General features: G+C 32.3%; 2 protein-coding genes across 4 annotated transcripts; both read right to left on the minus strand.

Moving 5' to 3' along the window:
* Positions 1 to 554: 554 nt before the first annotated feature.
* LOC123194547 (probable RNA-dependent RNA polymerase 5) lies at positions 555 to 12,154 on the minus strand. Of its 2 annotated transcripts, none has more exons than XM_044607791.1 (19): positions 11,715 to 12,154; positions 11,443 to 11,614; positions 11,248 to 11,374; positions 10,941 to 11,015; positions 10,158 to 10,350; positions 9,828 to 10,026; positions 9,661 to 9,748; positions 9,394 to 9,531; positions 8,933 to 9,007; positions 8,758 to 8,829; positions 7,483 to 7,589; positions 6,971 to 7,131; positions 6,433 to 6,658; positions 5,773 to 6,001; positions 2,193 to 2,338; positions 1,546 to 1,711; positions 1,278 to 1,422; positions 976 to 1,142; positions 555 to 860 (listed from the first exon to the last, which is right to left on the minus strand). In XM_044607791.1, the coding sequence occupies exons 1-19, from the start codon at positions 12,028 to 12,030 to the stop codon at positions 624 to 626; spliced, it is 3,039 nt and encodes a 1,012-aa protein (XP_044463726.1). In that variant the 5' UTR covers positions 12,031 to 12,154; the 3' UTR covers positions 555 to 623. The 2 variants fall into 2 exon arrangements, with proteins under 2 accessions (XP_044463726.1, XP_044463725.1); XM_044607790.1 differs by having other exon boundaries at positions 6,971 to 7,149; positions 11,715 to 12,146.
* Positions 12,155 to 15,031: 2,877 nt separating this feature from the next.
* LOC123194546 (probable RNA-dependent RNA polymerase 5) lies at positions 15,032 to 26,035 on the minus strand. 2 transcript variants are annotated; one of them, XM_044607788.1, is made up of 19 exons: positions 25,639 to 26,035; positions 25,368 to 25,539; positions 25,173 to 25,299; positions 24,868 to 24,942; positions 24,416 to 24,608; positions 24,083 to 24,284; positions 23,915 to 24,002; positions 23,667 to 23,804; positions 23,181 to 23,255; positions 23,003 to 23,074; positions 21,831 to 21,937; positions 21,292 to 21,467; positions 20,748 to 20,970; positions 20,080 to 20,308; positions 16,720 to 16,865; positions 16,100 to 16,265; positions 15,833 to 15,977; positions 15,531 to 15,697; positions 15,032 to 15,418 (listed from the first exon to the last, which is right to left on the minus strand). In XM_044607788.1, the coding sequence occupies exons 1-19, from the start codon at positions 25,961 to 25,963 to the stop codon at positions 15,182 to 15,184; spliced, it is 3,063 nt and encodes a 1,020-aa protein (XP_044463723.1). In that variant the 5' UTR covers positions 25,964 to 26,035; the 3' UTR covers positions 15,032 to 15,181. The 2 variants fall into 2 exon arrangements, with proteins under 2 accessions (XP_044463723.1, XP_044463724.1); XM_044607789.1 differs by having other exon boundaries at positions 21,292 to 21,440; positions 25,639 to 26,034.
* Between the last annotated feature and the right edge of the window lie 720 nt (positions 26,036 to 26,755).

The following is a 26,755-nucleotide window of genomic DNA, read 5'->3' on the forward strand; positions in this document are numbered from 1 at the left end:
TGCTTACAAAATTATGTACATAATTTTAGTGGTAATATTTATATAATCTCCAATGTGATTGTCAATTTTGTGTAGACCCCTTCAAATTCATTATCTTAATTAATTACCCTTACTCCATGTACCAACCTGTGTGTGCATTTTCATTATTATATAATTTTCCAAAATCAAATATTTGATCAACTCTCACAAATTTCTCACAAAAATTTACATGTTTATTGCAGCTTAATTTGACTACAAATATTACTGTTTATGTCATTCATATTAATAATAAAACTATATATACTCATTTTGAATACATAAATAAATATACACTTGAAATGTGTCATCAAATGATGAAATGATTTTGAATTAAAGATAAAGTAACACTCAATCACATAATGATACAATATATGTATACTTATTTGTATATTAAAAAATAAATACACATAACATTACTGTATAAAATATAAAATATTACCTTCATTGTCATTTGTAAGACTCAGCTTTATAATTTTGTCATTTCACAAGGTAAATAGCAAAAAATCCTTAAAAGAAAATGATAAGGAAAAGATGGGTTAACATGAAAATACTAGGAAATTATATTACACAAGAGTCAATTTATATTACAACAGGGCCAAATTTTTTCAACCACATATTTCTTGAAGTACTGAAGGTAAACAAAGCAAAGTTCTTTCACCCTGTTTCATAGCATAGAATTTGCATAAAGCTGAACCTGCAACTTTCCAAGCAAAGCCACAACGACTAACAGCTCCCAGTCTTTTAGCATAGTCATAAGCCAAGTTATATATTACAAGAGCCTCATCATAGATCTCCTGTATGTTCCTTCTGCTTTGTTCGAACTCTGCTGCCTCGTATAATATCTAGCACCAAAACATCAGATAAGCAAACTAGCAACAGAGAATACGATTTACAGTTATTGAATGTCATGCTGATATGGATTTAATGTCATACAAAAATTGAAGTAGAAAAAGTAACCTGCTTATATTTTTTAATGACTTCATTGGCTGCCTCATCTTTGCCCTCCCCACCATTCTCCAAGGCCAAGCTCATATCCTTCCTATACTGATCATATAGTCCTTTCCATTTTATCTTGCATTCATCGGGGACTTCATCATCATTGAAATAAGGAAGTTTCCAAACATCTAAACAGATTTAAAAGCAAGGCAATTTTGTAACTCCTACTCCTTAAAACTCATACATGGTAGTTCAATAATATGAATCTACTAAATATTATCACCATGTGATGTATAAAGCCTCAATTTTGAAAGAATACTTACTTTCCACAGATACTTCTTGTCCTTTATATTCTTTCACTGTATTGCAAATTTTTCCCAAGACAGATTTGGATTTGAAAGAAACTGAAGCATCCTTTCCCATGTGACAAGGAAACCTCTCTGCCTTCAATTCTTCTGGAACTTCTATCTGTTTTGTAATGGGGAAAAAATGTTACTGCCAGCTTTGTATAGGACCAATATTTTCAATTAGTAGATCCCTGGTAAGTCAAGGTTCATCAATTTAAATTAGTTAGATATCTTGACAACTAACCTTTCTACCATTCTTCTTTGGGGCATCTAAAGCTTCATAATATACATCAATCAATTGATAAATATTTTTTTTCATAAGGGCTTTCTCAGCTGCACTCTCATCTCCCAGTGTTAGAAGTCGATCCATAATTGCCCTCCAACTATCAGCTGCCTGACCCATTGCATAACTAAGGACAAGCCAAAAGCACTTCACTCATTACCATCATGAGTATAAGGAAAAGGACTTTGGATGCTTACAATGAAATTTCAATATTAAAAAGAAAAAAAAACCCTTCCTGAGAACTATTGCGAAGGAGTTCCTCCCTGGTTTCCCGAAACAGATTTTGTTCAGAAATGGGGAAATCACAGATTTAAGGAAATGCAGTTTTATTATCAATTCTCTTTTAAAAGAAAAATATAAGGCTATGGCCCAGCTTTTTGACGACTAACAATTTTTAAGCCTTAAAGATACAAATCCTTTGAAGCGCATAGTTGAACTTTAAAAGGGCAATAAACTGTTAATTTTGTAAAGGAAACTTCAAACAACAGACCAAGCCAATCTAATCCATATCTGTTTACTTTTCAATCAAGGACACGACAGTTGCATTAGCCAGAATTTGAGCATTACAATGAAAAAAAAAGTTTTGAAGTACACAATCATCTGCACACCTGGGCTGAAATCTTGTAGTCAAGAAAAGCTTGAAAAGCTCATCCTCCAGTTCCTCAGGCGAAAGGTCACTTGGTCTTTTAGTGGACATGTTATTTGTTGAAGGATTAGATGTCCATGGTTCACTTGCCCTGAAATGTTTCAAAAGCTAAAGAAATATCGGAATAAGTGCCAGACTTTTTAGATCACCAAAATCATATCAATTATAAACAAAATCCAAAACTAAACAAAGTTCTAATTTCAATTTGTGCAGATATGGGAATAAGTGCCAGACTTTTTAGATCACCAAAATCACATCAATTATAAACAAAATCCAAAACTAAACAAAGTTCTAATTTCAGTTTGTGCAGATATCTATCCAGCACTGGTAAAAGACTAGGAAAAAGCAAAGTGGACCAAACATACGCTACTGAAGTCACACAAGTATTGTTGGAAAATCAATATGGTTGACTGAATTGAATATCTTCTTATTTTAGGATAATTTTGATTTCCCATTTATTGTATATTTCTTTTTTCTATTTCACTTTCTAGTTCGTATTGTACTACCTAGCTTGCATAGATTCTTACAATTTTTAGATCCTAAATTTTTTATATAAATCCCTCCATTGTTTAATGAAAAAGTGACAAAATTTATTCGAAACCATGAAACCCATTGTTTCATGGTATCAAAGACAAGGTTCTAAAAAACCTATTCATTTTCTATCCATCTCTTTTGAGGAGGAGAATTGGGTTTAACCTGTTGGAAAGCTATTGGAGCTCGCTAGAACTTGCCAAAATTCTACAAGAAAACCACTCAGACACAAAATTTGAAAGTCCACCTCTGAAAGTGGTGATCTATTAGAGATATTATTGGAAAATTATTGGAAAGCTCTAGAAACCTATCACTGACAAAGACCAAACTCATTGGAATGTAAATTAGAAATTGAAAATACACCTCTAGAAAGTGTTGATCTATTGAATATATGGTTGAAAAACAACTAAAAAACTCCAAAAACTTATCACCAATGAAGACCAAACTTGCCAAAGCCTCATTGAAACCCTACTGGAAAAATCTTTTATCTAGAAATTGTTGATATACTCTCAGAAAGTGTCAATCTTCCCCAAAAAGTGTTAACTCTCCCTTGATGCTACCAAAAAGCCAAAAATATCCCTCTAAAGTCGTCGATCAACCCCTATCTCATTGAAAACTAGTGTGCTTGGCCCTAACCACCTCAAATTACCAATCTATTTGTTTCCAACCTAAATTTGCCCACAATTGTTAACTAGGAAAGAATTTAAAACTAGACTAGAAGGAAAGATTCAAACCCATCAACCCAAACAAAAGCAAAGTCCTCTACAATGCATTCAACGTCCGGTATTACAACTCTCACATCGATGGATAGTCATGCTCCAGAGATAACTCAACACCGGCCAAATGGGGCCAATTTTCACACATGGTTCCAAAATGTTATGTTAGCTACCAAATGAAAAGGAAAAATGGGATACCTAATTAGAGGGATAAAGAAACCCTTGCACATGATGCAAATTATGAAATCTGGCAAGCGAAAATTTCAATTGTAATGGTGTAGCTTATTAATTTGACAAAACCAAAAACAGAAAGAACTTTTTTATTCTACCAAACTACTCAAAAGTTTTGGAAAACGGTACAAATTTATTCTAATTTGGAGAATATGTCACATTGTTTTGAGATTCGGTCAAAGATTCTAATTACCCAACAAGGTAATATGAGTTTAACAGACCATTTTGATGTTTTAATTGAGTTGTGACAAACAAGTGGACCTGTTTTATGAAACTGATTCAGAGACTCTTAACAGTGACATAAATATAAGAAATTACTAGAAAAAGAAAAGGTATTTAATTTTCTTCAACAACTTAACACAAATTTGGATGAGGTCAGGGGTTGAATTCTCAAAATAAAATCACTTCATCTCTTTGGTATTATACTTTTGCCGAGGTGATAAGAGAAGAGAGTTGGCAATGTATAATGTCATTTGTCCTTTGACACTACCATTCCACAATCCCTTAGAATTATACGCTTGAAGGAGTTAAGCAAGAAAACAACTCCAATAGATACACCACACCACAAGAAAAACAATGGTGTAATCATTACAATGTCTTATCATAAAAGGGCAATATTGTGGAAGATTGAAGGACAGGTAATGTTAGGATTCGATAATAATAATAGTAATAATAATTAATTAATTAAGAAGATAATTTATTTGAATAAGATAAAATATTTGAGATTAAGATAAGATATTGGATTTAATAATATTTAAATGTGAAAGTTAAGATATTGATAAAATAAATAGAAGTGATTGGATTGAAGAGGAAGAGAGGAATATTGTTATTTACATGTTTTGGGTAGTTTTTGGCTAATTGTGAAGCTATGACCTTTGAGAGGAGCTAACACCTTTTGTTGTCAACATTATTTGCTTTTAATATTAATAATATTTGTGTTAGGTTTAGATCCTTATAATTTTCATAAATACTCAAGATAGTTCACAATCATAAGAAATAGATTTCATTAATTCAAAAATATCAAAACAATTAAAATCTAGGTTATTCAATTCATTGTGGTATTTAAACAACAACGACGAATCGACTAAAACGACGTTTTTTTAATCAATACGTATCAAAACAACGTTATTTTAGTCATTTTTTGTTTGGCTACAGTAACCAACCAAGCTCAAAGCTTGGCTCTCAAGCAAGCTGACTTTGAGGCGAGCTCGACCTCAAGCAGCTCGGTTCAAATTTAACTCTAACTGCGATTGATTATTAGTCATTGGATCAACATTGCCTGACATGATGACAGATAGACTATTAGACATGTTAATGTTGATTAAGTTGCAATTGAAAGGGGAAGAAAAAGATGTCATAAGGCACCATTCAAAGATGTCATGGCATATTATGATTTTAACAACTTGACGCACTACCATGATACCGTCTGGTTTTGCTTTAGAATTTTGTAACTCAAAACATCCTATAATAATTTAGGAATTTCAAACTATTTAAATAGTCTTCACCTTTCCTTCCTAAGTGATGTGAAATGCTGCAACTTACAATGACATTCAATGTAAAGCTATTAAACTTTACCCGGTTTTATGATCATGTAAAATTTCAATTTCCTAAATTGCCATTGACATTTAAACAATGTGATCATTGATGCTAAGCAAACCAAGCATAAATATATGATATGGAAGAAGTGAATAAAACAAATGCAGGAAGTAAGAAGTCTAAATTACTTAGAATGATTGATGGTGTCATCAAGATCAATGGATATGGTTAAAATCTCCAAATTAAAGTAGAGATTTACAAGAATAACCTACTACTTCAAGTAGGGCTGAAAGGTGTTTTAACATTCAAGTAAAATTTACCCGCGTATTTGACACCTCATAACTTTATGAAGGCACTAATGAAGTTAGTCCTAGGACATAAGAACAACAAGTTTAAAATGAAGGGGCAACATCATCCAAACTAAAGTAATTCAACAAATAAATAATTTAATTTAAATAAAATATGCTCATAACAATTTAATGACAAAAATATGCATATAATAAAGAACTTAAGTAAAATAAAACGCACCTCGGGATTCCTTGAAACAAAATACATATCACCGTCAAAGTCCCCTTTTGCTATCTCATCTCCCAAAGACCTTGGACCTTTACAAGGAAAGAAAATAGCATACTTGGCATTTCCAACAACATCATCCAATTCTTTCACATATTTAGCCTTTAAAACATGGATATCTCCAAAATGTAAACCAGGATTGCGATATACTAAAACCTTCTCCCAGGAAACTTGGCCATCATTCCTATATTATGGACAACCTTACAAATGAGCAGTAGCTACTTGTTGCAATCTAATCAAAACATCACAGACTTTCTTTGTTAGCCTAGATCAAGATAAAACATATATAAATCTTGGGGAAGAAAAAATAGATGTGAACTATTGGGAAACCCTTGAAAAATATATCAACTATTGGAACTGTTTGAATGTGTACATCAGTTAGTCTGATTTGTGCACAAAGAAGTTTTAAGGGTTGTTCACCAAAGAGCACCTCTTCCCCTTCGTCGTTATAAGACAAACTAATTAAAACAAGGGACTACAAGTAACTCCTGACTACCATAGACAACTTAAAACAATTAAAATAACATTTACAATTCTACCAAAGAAAGCCTAAGCAATCCTTATAACAAAATGGAAGGTGTTATAATGTCAAACAGAAGTGTGCAATGAACATACAGTATTATGCATACTTCATTCCTCTCCAGGATTCCAGTGGGGTCGACTGTCCCCATTAAGTAATAACTGTCAGTTACAGGAAGCTTTCCATCTTGAAGACTCTTCTTTTCCTCCTTAAAAAATGTAGACAGACGCCACTTCAAATATGGTTCATCAATAAAAATCCCGGATAGAATCATTCTTGCCGAAATGAATTCATCATCCATTCCACCATACCTAAGGGAAACTGAATTTGTAGAAAAAAAAAAAAAAGATTGTTTAAAGGAGTTAAAAGAATTAGGAAAAGCTAAGGACACTGCAGAAAGGAGTTATGGGACAAAACGAACTGACACATGGGTCAATGTGTAGAAAGATTGTGGGAGGGAAAAGTTTAGGGGAAAAAAATTATAACAGAATGCTAAAACAATCCTAAAGAAGATGCCAAAACAGGAAAAAAGAACATGATGACTAAGTACATATATGATCTAAAAAGAAAGAAAATGTCAAGGCAAAATGAGTTGTTGCAAACTAACAGTGGCCTTGCTCATGGGAAAACTACCTTTTAGGGCATTCCGTTTATTGGAGAAAACACCCTGCACATCTTCCAAAGCATTTCTCACTATATCCAAAAAAAAGCTTTCTGGGACACCTCCAAAGTTAAGCAATGCAATTAAATTCTTAGATAGAGTTGTCTGTTTTGATTGCTTGCCGGAAATCTGACTGAAAACAGCAGGATATCTGACTTCATCAGAATATATATATATGTAGATGCATTAAACTTTTCATAATCGTGCTAGAAAATCCAAATTGGTAGCACCAGTGTAAGCAAGCTTTATCCAAGGTTTATACTTCACATTTGAATAAACTAGTTCCAGACTACTTCTGTCTAGATCATCAACTCAAACCAACAATGTTACTTTGCTTTGAAATCAACATCAGCAATTGAATTTTATGATTTTCATTTTAAGACAGGCTCAATGATGCATGCTTCTCCAAAAAGCATACATATCACGGCAGTAGTGATGCATACAAAATGAAAATAATATGAAATAAAAGCAGATTGAAGAGTACCTTGTACTGACTACTTCCAACGAATTGATTGTCTGATTACCAGACAGATTTGGATCTGCCTCAACTTTAATCATTGAAGGTCTGATCTGAATAGTTTGTGAAGGAAGCTACAGAAGTGATAACACCATTACTTTGACAACTAGTCATAAACAGGAGCTCAGTCATTTGTAGCTGATGATAGGATATTTAATAAATGCAAAATTTTGCTTATCAAAACAAATGTCACAAACCTCTATCAGGAAATAATGGGAATAGTTTATTTATTAAAGGTCATATGAACCCTTCAAAAAAAACCCCAAAAATTTGAAGATTCCCAATCACAAAATGAAAAAGAGAGTATATAATTCACATATGATTTTGCATGACCAATTCAATATGATAATTAACTTCATAAACCTGTGATTCATACCTTTCTTAACCATGAGTTGACATTATAACCACACAACGTCAAGTTTTACTTCCGGTTAAATATCTTAACCCAAATTAAAACATTTAAATCCAGCAGAATTACACCAGATGTACAATCCATTTCAGGAAAGACAGTTTTTCCAAAAAAGATAAAAATGGTAAGGTCTACAAAGTGTACTGTTTTGTAGATCAATAGATTTCAGTCTAAATTCATCACTTCGGACTGTTTTCATCAAAGGAGCCCCCCAAAAACAAGTTTGTTCAATTGCATTTGGTTCAATTATTGCTTTGACAATTTATCTTTAAAGAAGAACAATAAAAATAAACAAAGATATAAGAGCTTGATGAGAAGTTTATATGAGATTTTCTCTTAACAGCTTTCAACTAACTTAATCAATGTCAGTAACAGAGGACCAAAAAATAGATCCTAATCTATTGCTTGCTAGTTTATACAGTACGCATAAGATGTTGTAAATTATTTACTTATTCTTCACTCATTAATACATGAGAAGAAGACCTATTCCATTCCCATATGAGTAATACTATATGTACTAACAATGAGTATAAACACAGATATAAACGCTGATGTGTCATCATTTGATTGAGTGTTACTTTATCTCTAATTGAAAATCATTCAATCACATGATGACACATTAGTATTTATACTTGTGTTTATACCCATCGTTATTGCATGATAAAAATTATTGTTTCCATATATTTTTATTAATTAAGCTAAACCAGAAGAGTATGTAGGTATTAGAAAATTATATGGGAACTAAACTCAATCCCTCAAACAATCATCTATGGTAAAACTGGAATCAAAGCACTATATTCTTCTTTAGGAAAAGCAAAATGGCATGTTTATACCTTCTTGTTCACCAGCAGAGTTCCCTTGACAGCACAACCTTTGTGGAAGAGGCGGACCTGCATTAGCAGAGGCTAGAAACAAGGAAGAAAAGAGAAAAAATAACAGATTTTAAGGTCTACTGTGAACATTGGAAATAAATTATAAAAATAGTTTTAAAAAAATTGACACACGTACTGGTACCCCACTGTGAGATTCTGGCTGATCCCCCTCACATAACTTCCCTTCAATTTCTTTCCTAATAGCGAATCTCTAATGACATTGAAAATAATATGAATCAAGAGACAAGTCATAAAAGCATCAAAAAATGTCACCTATAAGTTGAATTTATTTGACACATGGTCATTGTGGCAATATAGGCTATTGCACCTTCTAATTAAAATATCAGTGCTAATTTATCAATCAGCAGAACACAAAGAAATCAACATTAAACACTGACCTAAAAGTTTGTCGAAAAAATTAAATATATGCATAAACTGACGGAGAGAAAGTGGCTGATAATTATGAAGATAACAGAAGCATTTCAAAAAGAAATGCTTGTAAAACTTAAATTCAGGTTGATGTTTCACATTCATTTAAAATTCTTTCTGAGTCAGCAGGTAACTAATTGATTATAGATCAAGCTCCATATCACAAACCTCACTGTCATCATTTCTGCATTTCCCTTTAAAGACATTATTTGGGCATTTTAGAGCCAAATCCTCTGATATGAAACCAGTTCCATCAGTGTGTATAAGAAGCTTCCCATCTTTATAGACAGGATTGCCATCTTTATCCTGTGAATGGGATTAAGAAAAAGAAGTTGTTTGTGAGTGAAGAAATAGACCTATACTTAGTTCAATGTCTTCCAAGTTTGTTGAAGAAAGGAAACATATCTGAATAGAGAATTAAACCATAGATCATACATAGCAAGGTATATCTTCAATTTTCTCAATGGTTACTTTTGTAAAATCCAACTCTAACTTCATAGTCTTGGACAAAATTAGAGAAAGCCTGAAATCTCAACAGAAAAAATTTAATTCAATTATCAAGAGAACACAAAAATATGGGTCCTAAAAAGCTTACGTATTACCGTGACATATAGTTCGCCACATTTGAAACAGTGTGAACATGCATAAATAACGCTCTCGCTTCATTTACTGTTTTCCCGGATAATATATAGTGTTGGCTGTTGTCAATGATTGCATCAGATTCCAAACACACAAAATAACACTTGACAGAGGATAACGTTGGCTCCTTCTTCTTTTCTTTTTTTCCGCCATCTTTAAACACTGATCGGTAATGATATTGAGATAGAAAAAAGAGTTATTCAATGATTCTTACTACCACTAAAAAATTTCACAATTATTTACAGTAAAAAGGGAAATAACAGAACAAACATTAGTGCAATGAAAAGACTCACCAAAAAACCGATAGCAACGCAGACCAAGAAGGATACCCTCTCTTCCGATCTTTCTGTATTTATCATAATGACCAGTGGAACTGTCTCCAAAATTTCGATTACATGTCTCGTCTGCTTCAAAGTTGACCATGAGAACGTTGTCATCTCCCAGTACTCTTTGTAAGTGAGTTTTTGTTTGATCTAGATAAGGGCCCTGTAAATTTTTTATATAAAAATAGAACGAAATATATCTAATCTTCAGTTTTCTTTAAAAAAAAATAATTGAAAGATCTTAAATAGTATTCTGTTGATAAATAGTAACATGAGCAGTAAAGCCGAGGATCTAATGAAAATTATATAACAAATGATTATAAATATTAGTCACTGAGGAGATGTGGAGTTCAGAAAATTATTTTCATACATAAACAAATATTAGGCTAGCAATAAGCCCCAGAATGAAGTGAAATCAAGGAAGCTGAACTGCAATATGAGAACTTGCAAATAAAAAAATTGCAATAATTGTATAATATAGCACATATAAACTGTTTTTTAGAATTCTAGAATTAGAAAGTCTCCTAGACATAGCACAGATTTAACAGTCCATGGTCAAGATTCAGCTTAACATTGTGTGCCTCAATATGGAGTAGTACCAGCCTACCTAAGTAGGCTTATCAAACCAGTAGACAAAAACTTCAAGTTCCTTTCTGTTATTGCATTCAAAATCACTTCCATTTTCATCAAAGTAGTCACAATTAGTGCCACAAAGATATATATGCATGCATATGATCAATAAGACAAATGAACCTTGAAAGTATAACTGCCATCAGCGGATACATGACAACGATAGATGTGCGTTTTTCCAGAATCCCAGTCTATAGACTGCATAAGAAAACAAGCGATCAGCCATGCATATGACGTAAGGAAGAGAGCACCCATATCAAAGAAAACAAATGATGAAAAGAAATTTATATCTCAACTCAACAAATCAAACAACTCATCTTCCTAGCCCACAATTCGAAAAACAAAACTGTTTTTAAGGTTTTAACCTTTTGTAGATTATAATAATTAAAATAAAAAAAAATTAACACATTATCAAGAATATGGCATAAACCATTCGTCGGTCTTTCGAGTCCATATCATTTCCGAAAGTGCTCCAAAGCTTCGACTCAAGATTGACCATTGACAAATCCTTCAGCTCCCGAATTTTATCAGCACTCATTGCATCTTCCAGCTTTTTCCTGCACAAAAAAAGATATGAAACAAAAGAAAACAGGTAAATGTTTGAGAACCAAGAGCAATAACTTACTTCCCGATGTAACTTAAAATAAGAAACGCCTTCCTGAACTCAAGTTCGCCAAGCGCAACGTACTGAGGAATCGATATTCGGTTACTTTCCATGCGTGAACTCGTACTCGAAGTCAAAGGTGAACCTCTCGGGGGCTCCGGAACCGGAGAGCGACTCATACCATCATTTAGGACTGCAAGAACGATTAACACTTGATTTCTAAATCTAACTACTTAAAACAACAAATTGAACAAGAAAATAAAAGAAAAATAGAAAGGGGAGTAGCTGAGAACCTTGAGAAAGATTCATGGGACGAACAATATTGACGGGGCTTCCATCATGAGAGTGTGAGGGCGAAAGACAGGGGCGTTTCTGCGGGGACTCGTGTGTGCTGTTGTGGCGTTGGTTGATCAAGTACTTTATGAAACCACTAAACGAAGAATGAATTGTCTTGCCCTTGATTACACGGAGAACATTGAGAGCTTCTTCTTCACCCACAGAAGCGAGTGCTTGTCTTGCTTCGGCATCCGGTGACCGTTGATTCTGGTTAGTACAGATTTCGTTTATCAACTGTTGGACAGAATGCGGTAGAGAGATTGAATCGGACATGTTTGACAAAAAATCGCAGAGTGAAATTGATTTCCCTCTACTGAAAACAGTAATGACCACCCTTGAATTGAAATGGAACTGATTTCCCTCTATTTAAAACTTAAAACAGGTGATGACCATCTCCATCCTTCAGATTAAGTTAGCGTTATAGTACCGCCAAAATTGCAAAAGGCGAGGCGCTGTAAATAAAGTGAAAAAGTAAAGTGATGATATGTCCTACATCAATCCAATCAAACTTTGTTTCAAAATTCATTATTTTAAGTTTTTGAAGGGCCAAGAAGAATATCGTTATTTTATTATTAATCTTCAAAATCTAAATATATTATTATTTTTTTAATTTAAAAAATTAATAATTTTTTTAAAATTAAATTTAAAAAAGTGATTTATACATATATATTGTTTTAAGATTTTAAATTTTTTTTTTGGGTGATTTTTTAATAAACAACTGTTATCCTCTCGATAACGGTTCTCTTTCCGATATTTTATTTCAGTCTGAAACTCTCTTTCTTCTATTAACATTATTTAAAACAATAAAATTATATGTATCCATTTTAGGTACATAAATATATACATATTTATATGTATCATCATGTGATTGATGATTTTGAATTAAAAATAAAACAATAACCAATTATATGATGGTACATATGAGTATGTATATATTTGTGTACCCAAAGTAAGTACACATAGTATTACTCTACTTAAAAAGCTTTTGTTTGGACGCGTTTATACCAAAAATTTATTTATGTTTAGATAAGTAAGTAAAAATTCAACTTCTAATATATTCTGTTTTTTTAATCCACTTATTTTTAAGTATTTACATTTTTCTGTTTTTACCGCTACTCGTAGGGCTGGACTCGAGCCGAGCCAGCTTGAGCTCGACTCGGCTAGGTTCGAGCCTGAAATGAGCCGGGCTCTGCTCGGCTCGATCGAGTTCGAGCTGAGCTCAAACTGGTTCGGTAGATTTTTTTTAAAAAATTTTTATACAAAACGACGTCGTTTTAATCCATATATATATACAAAATGATGTCGTTTTGATATGAAAAACGAGTCAAACCGAGTCATAAATGAGCCGAGCCGAACTCTAATCGAGCCGAGTTCGGCTCGAGTCGAGCTCGAACCGAACTCGAGCCGGTCATAAATAAACCGAGCCGAGTCTGAGCTAGCTGCGAGCCAAGCTCAGCTCGGTTCGAATCCAACCCTAGCTATTCGTTTTGACTCAGGATGTTGGTTTAAATAATATTTTATTATTAAAATTAAAAAATTATTTTAAAAATAAATTATTTAAAAGATTATTAAATATAAATCAATATTATAATAAAAGATTATCATAATATTTTATTACTGACAAATCAAATAAGATAATATAAGTAATAAAAGATATATTATCAAGATAATTTTTAAATCTCTGAAACCAAATGACTCCTTAATCGTAATTCATTATCAAAAATTTCTATTTACCATGTTTTTCAATTCCTATTTTAAATATAAATTATTATTGTAATGTTTATTATTGATTGTATCACTTCAGTGGATGATGATGAGTAAAAACTTAACTTCTTTGGGATATTTAATTTGGGTAATATTTTATTATCAAAATAGAAATATTATCTTGAAGATAGAGTATTGAAAAAATTACTGAATATAAATGAATACAATGTTTAATAAATTTTGATAGGTATAAATAATTATTACATTTGATTAAAAGTAATAAAAAAATACTAGTAAATTATTTTATTTAAAAACATTTGAATATAATTATTTTTAAATATTTTTTATATTAATTAAAAATAAATTTATTTTTATCTCAAAAAATTAATAAATAATAATATAATTATATAAAATTAAGATTACCTTGATAATCTTTTAATACCTAAGATAAAAATAGTAATCAAATTATTAACTATATTACCTGTTGTGTCAATATTAATAATAAAATATTATCATAATTTTTTATTATTAACAAACTAAATAAAATAATATAAATAATAAAAAAATAAATTAACAAAATAATTTTTAAACTTATGAAACCAAACGACCTCTTATAGTAAAAAATCATTTCAGCAAACTTTGTGCGGGAAATGCCTTTGGACAAAGTTAAATGTAGAACAAAAGCAGCATAAACAATGTTTTTCTTTGGTGGCGATTTGCCAACAGACGAGGAAAGGTGATCATGCTCTTAGGCATTACGGTAGGTTTTTATTTTTTATAATATTTTTTTTTTAGTGTAAGTGTTTTAAGTATTATAAACAATAAAAACATTTATACTCATTTTAAATATATAAATAAATATATATTTAATATATATTATTATATAATTAGATAATTTTATATTAAAAATAAATAATATTAAATCACATAATAATATACGTAAATATATATTTTAATTAAAACGAGTACATAAAATTATTATTCGTGATAAAATGCACATAAGTTATTGCCGTTGACAAACAATTTCCTCTTCGTCTTTAGTAAATTACTACAGTAACTGCTCTGATTTAAGCATCATAATTGGTAAAATACACATTATACAAATTAATATGTATTCACGAATTGAAGCCAGCCCACAACAAATTCTATTTAGAAAAAATAAACAAAAAACATTGATATTTTTATACGATATTTTAATATTAAAATTTTAATTTAACTTTATCTTTTTCTACCTAATTTTTTATTATAGTTGATAATATCTCAATATAGTATATATTTACAAAATTATCCTCATCAACATCATGGTGGGTATTACCCCCTTTATATTAAATTTCTTGTAAGCTATCACTTTTTTTTATATCATTATATAATTATTGAACATCAATATAAATCATTTTAGAAGATACATTCTTTGATTTTGAGATAATTGTTATGTATACAGAAACAAATTATATCAACTTCCATAAACATATAATGATAATATATAACTTCATAAGTCAATTATTTAAAAAATGAAAAAAAATTCCGAAAACAAGTATGCTTAAGAAATTAATTCAAAACTTACAAAATCAAATCCAGATACAATTGCGAACTTCATTCAAGGACAACTGTTTTGACTTCTTTCAAACACATGCCAACAATATGAATATACTAGGATATTATATTACACAAAGGTCGATTTATATTACAACGGGGCTACATTATTTATAGAAACATTTTTTCAACCAAATATTTCTTGAAGTACTGAAGGTAAACAAAGCATAGTTCTTTCACCCTGTTTCATAGCATAAAATTTGCATAAAGCTGAACCTGCAACTTTCCAAGCAAAGCTACAATAACCAACAGCTCCCTGTCTTTTGGCATGGTCATAAGCCAAGTTATATATTACAAGAGCCTCATCATAGATCTCCTGTATGTTCCTTGTGCTCTGTTCGAACTCCGTTGCCTTGTATAATATCTAGCACCAAAACAACAGATAAGTAAACTAGCAACGCAGAAAACGATTTACAGCAATTGAATTTCATGCTGATCAGGATTTAATGTCATACAAATTGGAGTAGAAAAGTAACCTGCTTATATTTTTTAATGACTTCATTGGCTGCCTCATCTTTGCCCTCCCCACCATTCTTCAAGGCCAATCTCATATCCTGCCTATATTGATCATATAGTCCTTTCCATTTTATCTTGCATTCATTGGGGACTTCATCATCATTGAAATGAGGAAGTTTCCAAACATCTAAACAGATTTAAAAGCAAGGCAATTTTGCAACTCCTACTCGTTAAAACTCATACATGGTAATTCAACAATATGAATCTACTACATATTAACACCATATGATGTATAAATCCTCAATTTTGAAAGAATACTTACTTTCCACAGATACTTCTTGTCCTTTATATTCTTTCACTGTATTGTAAATTTTTCCCAAGACAGATTTGGATTCAAAAGTAATCGAAGCCTTCTTTCCCATGTAACAAGGAAACTTCTTTGCCTTCAGGTCTTCTGGAACTTTTATCTGTTTCGTAGTGAGGAAAATGTGTTACTGCCAGCTTTATATAGGACCAATATTTCTATCAGTAGATCCCTTGTAAGTCAAGGTTCATGAATTTAAATTAGTTAGATATTTTGACAACTAACCTTTCTACCACTCTTCTTTGGGGCATCTAAAGCTTCATAGTATACATCAATCAATCGAAAAATTTTTTCTTTCAAAAGAGCTTTCTCAGCTGCACTCTCATCTCCTAGTGTCAGAAGTTGATCCATAATTGCCTTCCAACTATCAGCTGCCTGACCCATTGCATAGCTAAGGGCAAGCCAAAAGGATTTCAGTCATTACCATCATGGATTTTAAAGGAAAAGGACTTTCGATGCTTACACTGAAATTTCAATATTAAAAAAAAAAAAAAAAAACCTTGCTGAGAACTATTGCAAAGGAGTTCCTTCCTGGATTGCCCAAAATAGATTTTGTTCAGAAATGGGGAAATCACAGATTTTAAAAGAAAAATATATGGCTATGGCCCAGCTTTTTGACGACTAACAATTTTAAGCCTTAAAGATACAAATCCTTTGAAGCCCACGGTTGAACTTTAAAAGGGATAATAAACTGTTAATTTTGGAAAGGAAATTTCAAACAACAGACCAAGCCAATCTAATCCATATCTGTTTACTTCAATCAAGCCCATGACAGTTGCATTAGCCAGAATTCGATCATTACAACGGAAAAAAAAAAGTTTTGCAGTACACAATCATCTGCACACCTGGGTTCAAATCTTGTAGTCAAGAAAAGGTTGAAAAGCTCATCCTCCAACTCCTCAGGCGAAATGTCACCTGGTCTTTTAGCGGACATGTTATTTGTTGAAGGCTTAGATGTCCATGGTTCACTTGCCCTGAAATGTTTCAAAAGCTGAAGAATATGGGAATAAGTGCCAGACTATTAGATCACCAAAATCCCATCAATCATAAACAAAATCCCAAACTAAACACAGTTTTAATTTCAATTTGTGCAGATATCCATCCAGCACTGGCACAGGACAAGGAAAAAAGCAAAGTGGACCAAACATATGCTACTGAAGGCGTATGAGCATTATTGGAAAGTCAATTTGGTTGATTGAATATCTTCTTGTTTTAGGATAATTTTGATTTTTCATTTATTTTATATTTCTTTTTTCTACTTCACTTTCTAGTTCCTATTGTAATTCCCAGTTTGTGTAGATTTTTACTAGTTTATTGTTTATATAAATCCCTCCATTGTTTAATGAAAAAGTGACAAAACTAATTCAAAACGAAGGAGGCCACTGTTTCATGGTATCAGACCCAAGGTTCCACCATTTTCTAGGAGAGAATTGGGTTTAATACATCAGAAAGCTATTGAAGATTGCTAGAACTTGTCGGAATTCTACAAGAAACCCAATCAGACCCAGAAAATTGAAAGTCCACCTCTCGAAAGTGGCAATCTACTTGAGATTTTGTCAGGATGCTCCAGAAACCTATCGCCGACAAAGACTAAACTCGTCAGAGCGGAAATCAGAAATTGAAAATATACCTCTAGAAAGTGTTGATCTATTGAAGATATTGCCGAAAAACTACCAAAAAACTTTAGAAATCTATCACCAACGAAGACCAAACTTGCCAGGCCTTGTCAAAATCCTACCAGAAAATTTTTTTATCCAAAAATTGTCAATATACTATCAGAGAGTGCTAATCTTCCCTTAAAAAGTGTTGACCCTCCCTTATTGTTGCCAAAAAGCAAACAATATTTCTCTGAAGCCGCCGATCAACTCTTATCTCGTTGAAAACTACCGATCTATCTATTTCCACCCTGAACTTGCCCACAATTACAAATAATTTTAAGACGAGAATGGACAGGAAGATTAAAATAAAAACCCATCAAACCAAACAGAAGCAGAGTCATCTATAGTGAATTCAACGTCTAGGATTACAACTCTCAACTTTATGGACAGTCATGCTCTCTAGATAACTCAACACCAGCCAAATGGTACGAATTTTCACGAATGGTTCCAATATGTTAATGTCAGCTACCAGAGGAAAAGGAAAATTGGGAAACCTGACTGTTGGATACAGAAACTCTAGCCCACACAAATTACACTGTTTGGGAAGCAAAAAATTCCATTCTAATGGTGTGGCTTATTAATTTGACAAAACCAAAAATAAAGAGAACTTTTTTATTGTACCAAATTACTCAAAGGATCTGGAAAGCAGTACAATAAATTGATTCTGATTTAGAGAATATTTCACAGTGGTTTAAGATTCGGTCGAAGATTCAAATAACCCAACAAAGTAATATGAGTTTAACTAACTAGTTTAGTGTTTTGATTGAGTTGTGACAAGAAATTAACCTATTTTATGAAATTAATTCAAGGACTCTGAATGAGGACATAAAATACAAGAATAGGTTGATAGAAGAAAAGGTATTTGATTGTCTTCGAGGACTGAAGACAAATTTGGATGAGGTCAAGGGTCGTGTTTTGAACCAGAACCACTTTTGTGTCTTTGGGCTAGCCATTAGAGATGACAATTTAGACCCGATTTTAAGGATTTCGACCCTCTTTGACCCTAACAAAGAGGAGATTCTCTAATAAAAAAGGGAAAAGGGGCAGGGATGGGGATGAAAAAAATTCCTGTAATTGGGGATGGGCCGGAGACAGGGATACATATGTCCCCGCCCCTCCCCTCCCGTTCCCCACCCGTTCCCCTCCCCACCCCGTAAATCTAATATATTAATATAATAATTTCTAGTATATTTTAATTTGTTTAATATTTTTAATTGCAAATTCATTAGTATTTCCTATGTAAACTGTTTTAAAATTAATTTTGCTTTTAAAATTGATTATTACATGTTAGTTTTTAAAATGTTGTTTTGTATCAACATAAAGAATTAATGATGATATTAACATAAAGAGCTACTAATGAAGAGATTGATTATTGCATATTGTTAAATTTTATGAAAACTTTGTATTTGAACTAAAATAACAATGAATATTTTGCAGCTCTTGTAGCAAGTAATATTTTAAAAAAGTATTATTTATTTTATTTATTGAAATATAAGAAGTAATTAAAATTTATATTTACGAGTATGGAAAGGAGATTTTTCTCCGTGGGAACGGGGAAAGGATTTTTCCCCACAGGGACGGAGAGGGAATTTTTTTCCGCGGAGACGGGGAGGGGATTTTCCTTCGCAAGAAGGGGATGAAGATTCTTTGTTATTTTCATAACGGAGACGGGGATTGATATCCCCTTCCCGCCCCTCCTCATTGTCATCCCTACTAGCCATTGGATTAACTAATAATTAGACTATCGGACAGATGGATGCTAATTAAACTGGAACTGAACATTACCCATTGGATCAACACCTCTTGACGTGATGACCAATAGACTATTGGACACGTCAATGCTAATTATTTGACAATGTTGATAGGATACAATGATGGTAATAATTTGATCCACTATTAAGGTGTTGCCTAATTTTCTTTTTCTATCTTACAACTCAAAATGGATTAAAATAGTTTAAGAACTTATAAATTATTTAGATAAACTTGACTTTTTCTTCTTAAACAAGGTAAGATATTACAACTTATAATTATGTTCAATATAAACCTACTAAAATTTCTCCTGATTGAAGAAGATCATGTAAAATTTCAATTTTCTAAATTATCATTGACATTTAAATAATGTGATCTTTGATGCTAAGCAAACCAAGTATGATTAAATGATATGAGTGAAGTAATAAAAAAAAATACAGAAAGTCTAAAATCACTTAGAATGTTTGATAGTACGATAAGGATCAATGAACATGATTAAAATTTCTAAATTAATTAAATTGAGATTTACAAGGATATTCTACTACTTCAGATAGAGTTGAAAGGTGTTGTAACATTTAAATAAAATTTTCTCGCGTATTTGAGCCCTTAAAGCTTTATGAAGGCACTAATGAAATTTGGCCTTGGATACAAGAACAATAAAGTTAAAAGGAGGGGGCAACATCATCTAAACTAAAGTAATTTAATAGATAAAGAACTTAATTTAAATAAAAAATGCAAATAATAATTCAACAACAAAAATATGCATATAATAAAAAACTCAAGTGAAATAAGACACACCTCAGGATTCCTTGAAACGAAATACAAATCACCATCAAAATCCCCCCCTGCTATCTCATCTCCCAGTGACCTTGGACCTTTGCAGGGAAAGAATATAGCATACTTTGCATTTCCAACAAAGTCATCCAATTCTTTCACGTATTTATTCTTCAGGACATGGATATCTCCAAAATGTAAACCAGGATTGCGATATACTAGAACCTTCTCCCAGGATACTTGGCCATCATTCCTATATTAGGGACAACCTTACAAATGAGCACTTTCTGTTTGTTGCAATCTAATCAAAGCATCACAAACTTTCTTTATTTGCCTAGGTCAAGATAAAACATTGATAAATCTTGGGGAAGAAAAAAAAAAAGATGTGAACTATTAGGAAACACTTAAAAAAACATCTAGTACTGGAACTGTTTGAATGTGGACACCGGTTGTTCTGATTTGTGCACAAAAAAGTTTGTGTAAGGGCCATTGACCAGACAACACCTCTTCCTCTATCCTTTTAAGAAAAACCAATTAAAACCAGGGACTGCAAGTAACTTCTGACTACCGAAAACAGCTTAAAACAATTAAAATAACATTTATAATTGCACCAAAGAAAGCCCTAAGCAATCCTCATAACAGAATGGCAGATGTTATTGCATCAAACAGAAGTGTGCAATGAACATACTTACAGTATTATGCAAACTTCATCACTCTGCAGGATTCCAGTGGGGTCGACTGTCCCCATTAAGTAATAACTTTCAGTTATAGGAAGTTTTCCATCTTGAAGACACTCATTTTCCTTCTTCAGAAATGTAGACAGACGACACTTCAAATATGGTTCATCAAGAGAAATCCCAGATAAAATCATTCTTGCGGATATGAATTCATCCATTCCACCATGCATAAGGGAAACTGCATTTGTAAAAAATTATAAAAAAAAAAAACTGCTTAAAATACCCACTTTAAGGAGTTAAAAGAATTCGGAAAAGCTAAGGAAACTGCAGAAAGGAGTTATGGGACAAAGCATGTGGGTCAATGTCTAGAAAGATTGCGGGAGGGAAAAGTTTAGACAAAAAAATATTATAACAGAATGCTAAAACAATCCTTAAGAAGAGACCAAAACAGAAAATACAAGCATGGCCAGTAATTGCATATATGATCTAAAAAGAATGAAAATGTCTAGGCAAAATGAGTTGTTGCAAACTAACAGTGGCATAGATTATGGAAAACTACCTTTTAAGGCATTCCGTTTCTTGGAGAAAACACTCTGCACATCTTCCAAAGCATTTCTCACTATATCCAAAAAAAAACTTTCTGGGACCCCTCCAAAGTTGAGCAATGCAATTAAATTCCTAGATAGAGTCGTCTTTCTTGATTGCTTGCTGGCATATGAAGGGTAAGTTACAAACCTTTACCAAAAACATAGGAAAAACAGCAGAAAATTTAACTTCCTCTGAATATATATGTATATGTTAGGATGCATTAAACTTTTCATAATCGTGCTAGAAAATCCAAATTGGTAACACCAGTTTAAGAAAGTTCTATCCAAGGTTTATACTTCACATTTGAATAAACTAGTTCCAGACTACTACTGTCTAAATTTTCAACTCAAACCAACAATGTGACTTTGCTTTGGAATCAATGTCAGCAATTGAATTTTATGATTTTCATTTTAAGACAGGCTTATGCTATTCCAAAAGGCATATATATCATGGCAGCAGTGATGCATACAAAATGAAAATAATATGAAATAAGAGCAGATTGAAGAGTACCTTGTATTGACTATTTCCAACGAATTGATTGTCTGATTACCAGACAGATTTGGATCTGCCTCAACTTTGATCATTGAAGGTCTGATCTGAATGGTTTGTGAAGGAAGCTACAGAATTCAGAAATGATAACACCATTATTTTGACAACTAGTCATAAATAAGAGCCCAGCCATGATAGGATATTTAATAAATGCAAAATTTTGTTTATCAAAACAAATGTCACAAACCTTTATCAGGAAATAATGAGAATAATTTATTAAGGTCATCTGAATCCTTCAAAAAAAAAAAAAATTTGAAGACCCCTAGTCACCAAATGAAAAGGTATGATTTTGGATAACCAATTAAATATGATAATTAACTTTATAAACCTGTGATTCATACCTTTCTTAATCATGAGGTCAAGTTTCACTCCCTATTTATTATCTTAACCCAAATTAAAACATTTAAATCCAGCAGAAGTACAGTCCATTTCAGGGAAGACATTTTGTCCAAAAAAGATACATTTAGTAAGGTCCACAAAGTGTACAGGCTTGTAGATCAATAGATTTCAGTCTAATTTCATTACGTTGGACTGTTTTCATCAAATGAGCCCTGAAAAGCAACTCTGTTTCAATTGCATTTGGTTCAATTATAACTTGAAAAATTTTTCTTTAAGGAAGAACAATAAAAATAAATAAAGATATAAGAGCTTCATGAGACGTTTATGTGAAGTTTTCTTTAACAGCTTTCAACTAACTTAATCAATGTCAGTAACAGAGGACCAAAAAATTGATCGTAGTCTATGGCTTGTTTGTACAATAAGCATAAGATTTTGTTAATTATTTATCTACTCTTCACACACTAACACATGAGATCAAAACCTATCCCGTTCCTATATGAGTAATACTGCATCCACAAACAATGGATATAAACACAGATACAAACGTTGATATGTCCTCGTTTAATTGAGAGTTACATTTATCTCTAATTCAAAATCACTCAATCACATAATACCACAGTAACATTTGTACCCATTGTTAGCACATAAAATATTATTGGCTAAACCAGAAGAGTGTATATGTATTAGAAAATTATACAGGAACTAAACTCAATCCCTCAAACAATCATCAATTAAAAGGCTGGAATCAAAGCACTATATTCTTCTTCTGGAAAAGCAAAATGGCATATTTATACCTTCTTGTTCACCAGCAGAGTTCCTTTTACAGCACGACCTCCATGGAAGAGTCGGACCTGCATCAGCAGAGGCTAGAAACAAGGAAGAAAAGAGAAAAAACAACAGATTTTAAGGTCTACTGTGAACATTGCAAATAAATTATAAAAATAGTTTTAAAAAAAAAAGTGATGCACGTACTGGCACCCCACAGTGAGATTCTGGCTGATCCCTCTCACAAAACTTCCCTTCAATATCTTTCCTAATAGCGAGTCTCTAATGACATTGAAAATAATATGAATCAGGAGACAAGTCTTGCATGCATCAGACTAACAGAAGCATCAAAGAATGTCACCTATAAGTTAAATTTATTTGACACATGGTCATTGTGGCAGTATAAGCTATTGCACCTTCTAACTAAAATATTAATGCTAATTTCTCAATCAGCAGAACACAAAGAAACCAACATTAAAGCTTGACCTACAAGTTTATCGAAAAAATTAAATAGATATATAAACTAGAAGAGAGAAAGTGGCTGAAAATTCTGAAGAACTGAAGAAAACAAAAGCATTTCAAACACAAATGCTTGTAAAACTTAAATTCAGGTTGATGTTTCACATTCATTTAAAATTCTTTCTGAGTCATCAGGAAACTAATTGCTTATAGATCAAGCTCCAAATCACAAACCTCACTGTCAGCATTTCCGCATTTCCCTTTAAAGACATTATTTGGGCATTTTAGAGCCAAGTCCTCTGATATAAAACCAGTTCCATCAGTATGTATAAGAAGCTTCTTATCTTTATAGACACGATTGCCATTTTCATCCTGTGAATGGGATTATAAAGAAGTTGTTTGTGAGCGAACAAATGGACCTATACTTAGTTTATTGAAGAAAGGCAACATATCTGAAGAGGGAATTAAACCATAGATCATACACAGCAAGGTATGTCTTCAATTCTCTCTACAGTTACTTCGGTAAAATCCAACTCTAACTTCATGGTCTTGGACAAAATTAGAGAAAGCCTGAAATCTCAACAGAAAAAATTAAATTCTATTATCAAGAGAACACAAATATATTGGGTCCTAAAAAGCTTACGTATTACCGTGACATATAGCTTGCCACATTTGAAGCAGTGTAAACGTGCATAAATAACGCTCTTGCTTCATTTACAGTTTTTCCGGATAATATATAGTGTTGGCTGTTGTCAATGATTGCATCAGATTCCAACCGCACAAAATAACACTTGACAGAGGATGATGTTGGCCGCTCCTTCTTCTTTTCTTTTTTTCCGCCATCTTTAAACACTGATCAGTAACGATATTGAGATAGAAATAAGAGTTATTCAATGATTCTTACTACTACTAAAAAATTTCACAATTATTTACAGTAAAAAGGGAAATAACCGAACAAACATTAGTGCAATGAAAAGACTCACCAAAAAACCGATAGCGACGCAGACCAAGAAGGATACCCTCTCTTCCGATCTTTCTGTATTTATCATAATGATCAGTGGAACTGTCTCCAAAATTTCGATTACACGTCTCGTCTACTTCAAAGTTGACCATGAGAACGTTGTCATCTCCCAGTACTCTTTGTAAGTGAGTTTTTGTTCGATCTAGATAAGGGCCCTGTAAATTTTTTATATAAAAATAGAAGGAAATATATCTAATCTTCAGTTTTCTTTAAAAAAAAAATTAATTGAAAGATCTTAAATAGTATTCTGTTGATAAATAGTAACATGAGCAGTAAAGCCGAGGATCTAATGAAAATTATATAACAAATGATTATAAATATTAATCACTGAGGAGACGTGGAGTTCAGAAAATTAGTCACAATTAGTGCCACAAAGATATATATGCATGCATATGATCAATAAGACAAATGAACCTTGAAAGTATAACTGCCATCAGCGGATACATGACAACGATAGATGTGCGTTTTTCCAGAATCCCAGTCTATAGACTGCATAAGAAAACAAGCGATCAGTCATGCATATGATGTAAGGAAGAGAGCACCCATATCAAAGGAAAAAACTGATGAAAAGAAATTTATATCTCAACTCAACAAATCAAACAACTCATTTTCCTAGCCCACAATTCGAAAAACAAAACTGTTTTTAAGGTTTTAACCTTTTGTAGATTATAATAATTAAAATAAAAAAAGTAACACATTATCAAGAATATGGCATAAACCATTCGTCGGTCCTTCGGGTCCATATCATTTTTGAAAGTGCTCCAAAGCTTCGACTCAAGGTTGACCATTGACAAATCCTTCAGCTCCCGAATTTTATCAGCACTCATTGCATCTTCCAGCTTTTTCCTGCACAAAAAAAGATATGAAATAAAGGAAAACAGGTAAATGTTTGAGAACCAAGGATAGTAACTTACTTCCCGATGTAACTTAAAATAAGAAACGCCTTCCTGAACTCAAGTTCTCCCAACGCAACGTATTGAGGAATCGATATTCGGTTACTTTCCATGCGTGAACTCGTACTCGAAGTCAAAGGTGAACCTCTCGGGGGCTCCGGAACCGGAGAGCGACTCATATCATCATTTAGGACTGCAAGAATGATTAACACTTGATTTCTAAATCTAACTACTTAAAACAACAAATTGAACAAGAAAATAAAAGAAAAATAGAAAGGAGATAGCTGAGAACCTTGAGAAGGATTCATGTGACGAACAATATTGACAGGGCTTCCATCATGAGAGTGTGACGGCGAAAGACGGGGGCGTTTCTGCGGGGACTCGTGTGTGTTGTTGTGGCGTTGGTTGATCAAGTACATTATGAAACGACTAATCGAAGAACGAATTGTCTTGCCCTTGATTATACGGAGAACATTGAGAGCTTCTTCTTCACCGAGAGAAGCGAGTGCTTTTCTTGCTTCGGCATCCGGTGGCCGTTGATTCTGGTTAGTACAGATTTCGTTGATCAACTGTTGGACAGAATGCGGTAGAGGGGTAGAATCGGACATGTTTGACATAAAATTTCAGAGTGAAATTGATTTCCCTCTACTGAAAACAGTGATTTCAACCTTGCAATACAATGGAACTGACTTGCAATGAAACTGATTCTCCCTCTATTTATAATAGAAAACAGTGATGACCACCCTTCTCCCACAAGTTAGCTGTTGTCACGGTACAGCCAAAATTATCTTTGTATTCACCTTTTTTTTTTTTTCCCCGCCTCTCTATTTTTACTGTTGTAAATAGGCTCGATTACATGAGTTTTCCTTATAAATTCTAATACTCTCAAATCCATTGTCAAAATTTTCTATTTACCATGTTTTTCAATTTTAAGAAACATTTTTAAACTTCTATTCTAAATATAATAAAACTATACAAAAACATTTTTTTATATACAATTAGTCCAATAAGTGTTTGTTTATTCCTGATGAAAGGTTTTAACTTTTAACTGAATTAGTCCCAATTTTGGTAATTGTTTGTGGAGTAATATTATGCATATGTATTTTTTAATATATAAATAAATATATATATTATATTTAATTTAAAATCACCCAATCAATATCATCAAGTATATATATATTTATATACTCAAAATAGAGATACATGATTTTGTTATTATTTGTGAATATAATCATCATTTTTAAAATTACATAATAATATATTAAAATTTAAAAAAATTCAAAACACCCATAAACATTTTTCAAATTTCTAAAATCTTTAAAATAATTTATTAATACCCATAATATTTTCAAATATTATAATTGTTAAAATTTTTTAAAAGGAAAAATAAAAAATAAGGAGATAAATGA

The sequence above is a fragment of the Mangifera indica genome, chromosome 13, assembly GCF_011075055.1.
Source record: "Mangifera indica cultivar Alphonso chromosome 13, CATAS_Mindica_2.1, whole genome shotgun sequence".
NCBI classification, from domain to species: domain Eukaryota; kingdom Viridiplantae; phylum Streptophyta; class Magnoliopsida; order Sapindales; family Anacardiaceae; genus Mangifera; species Mangifera indica.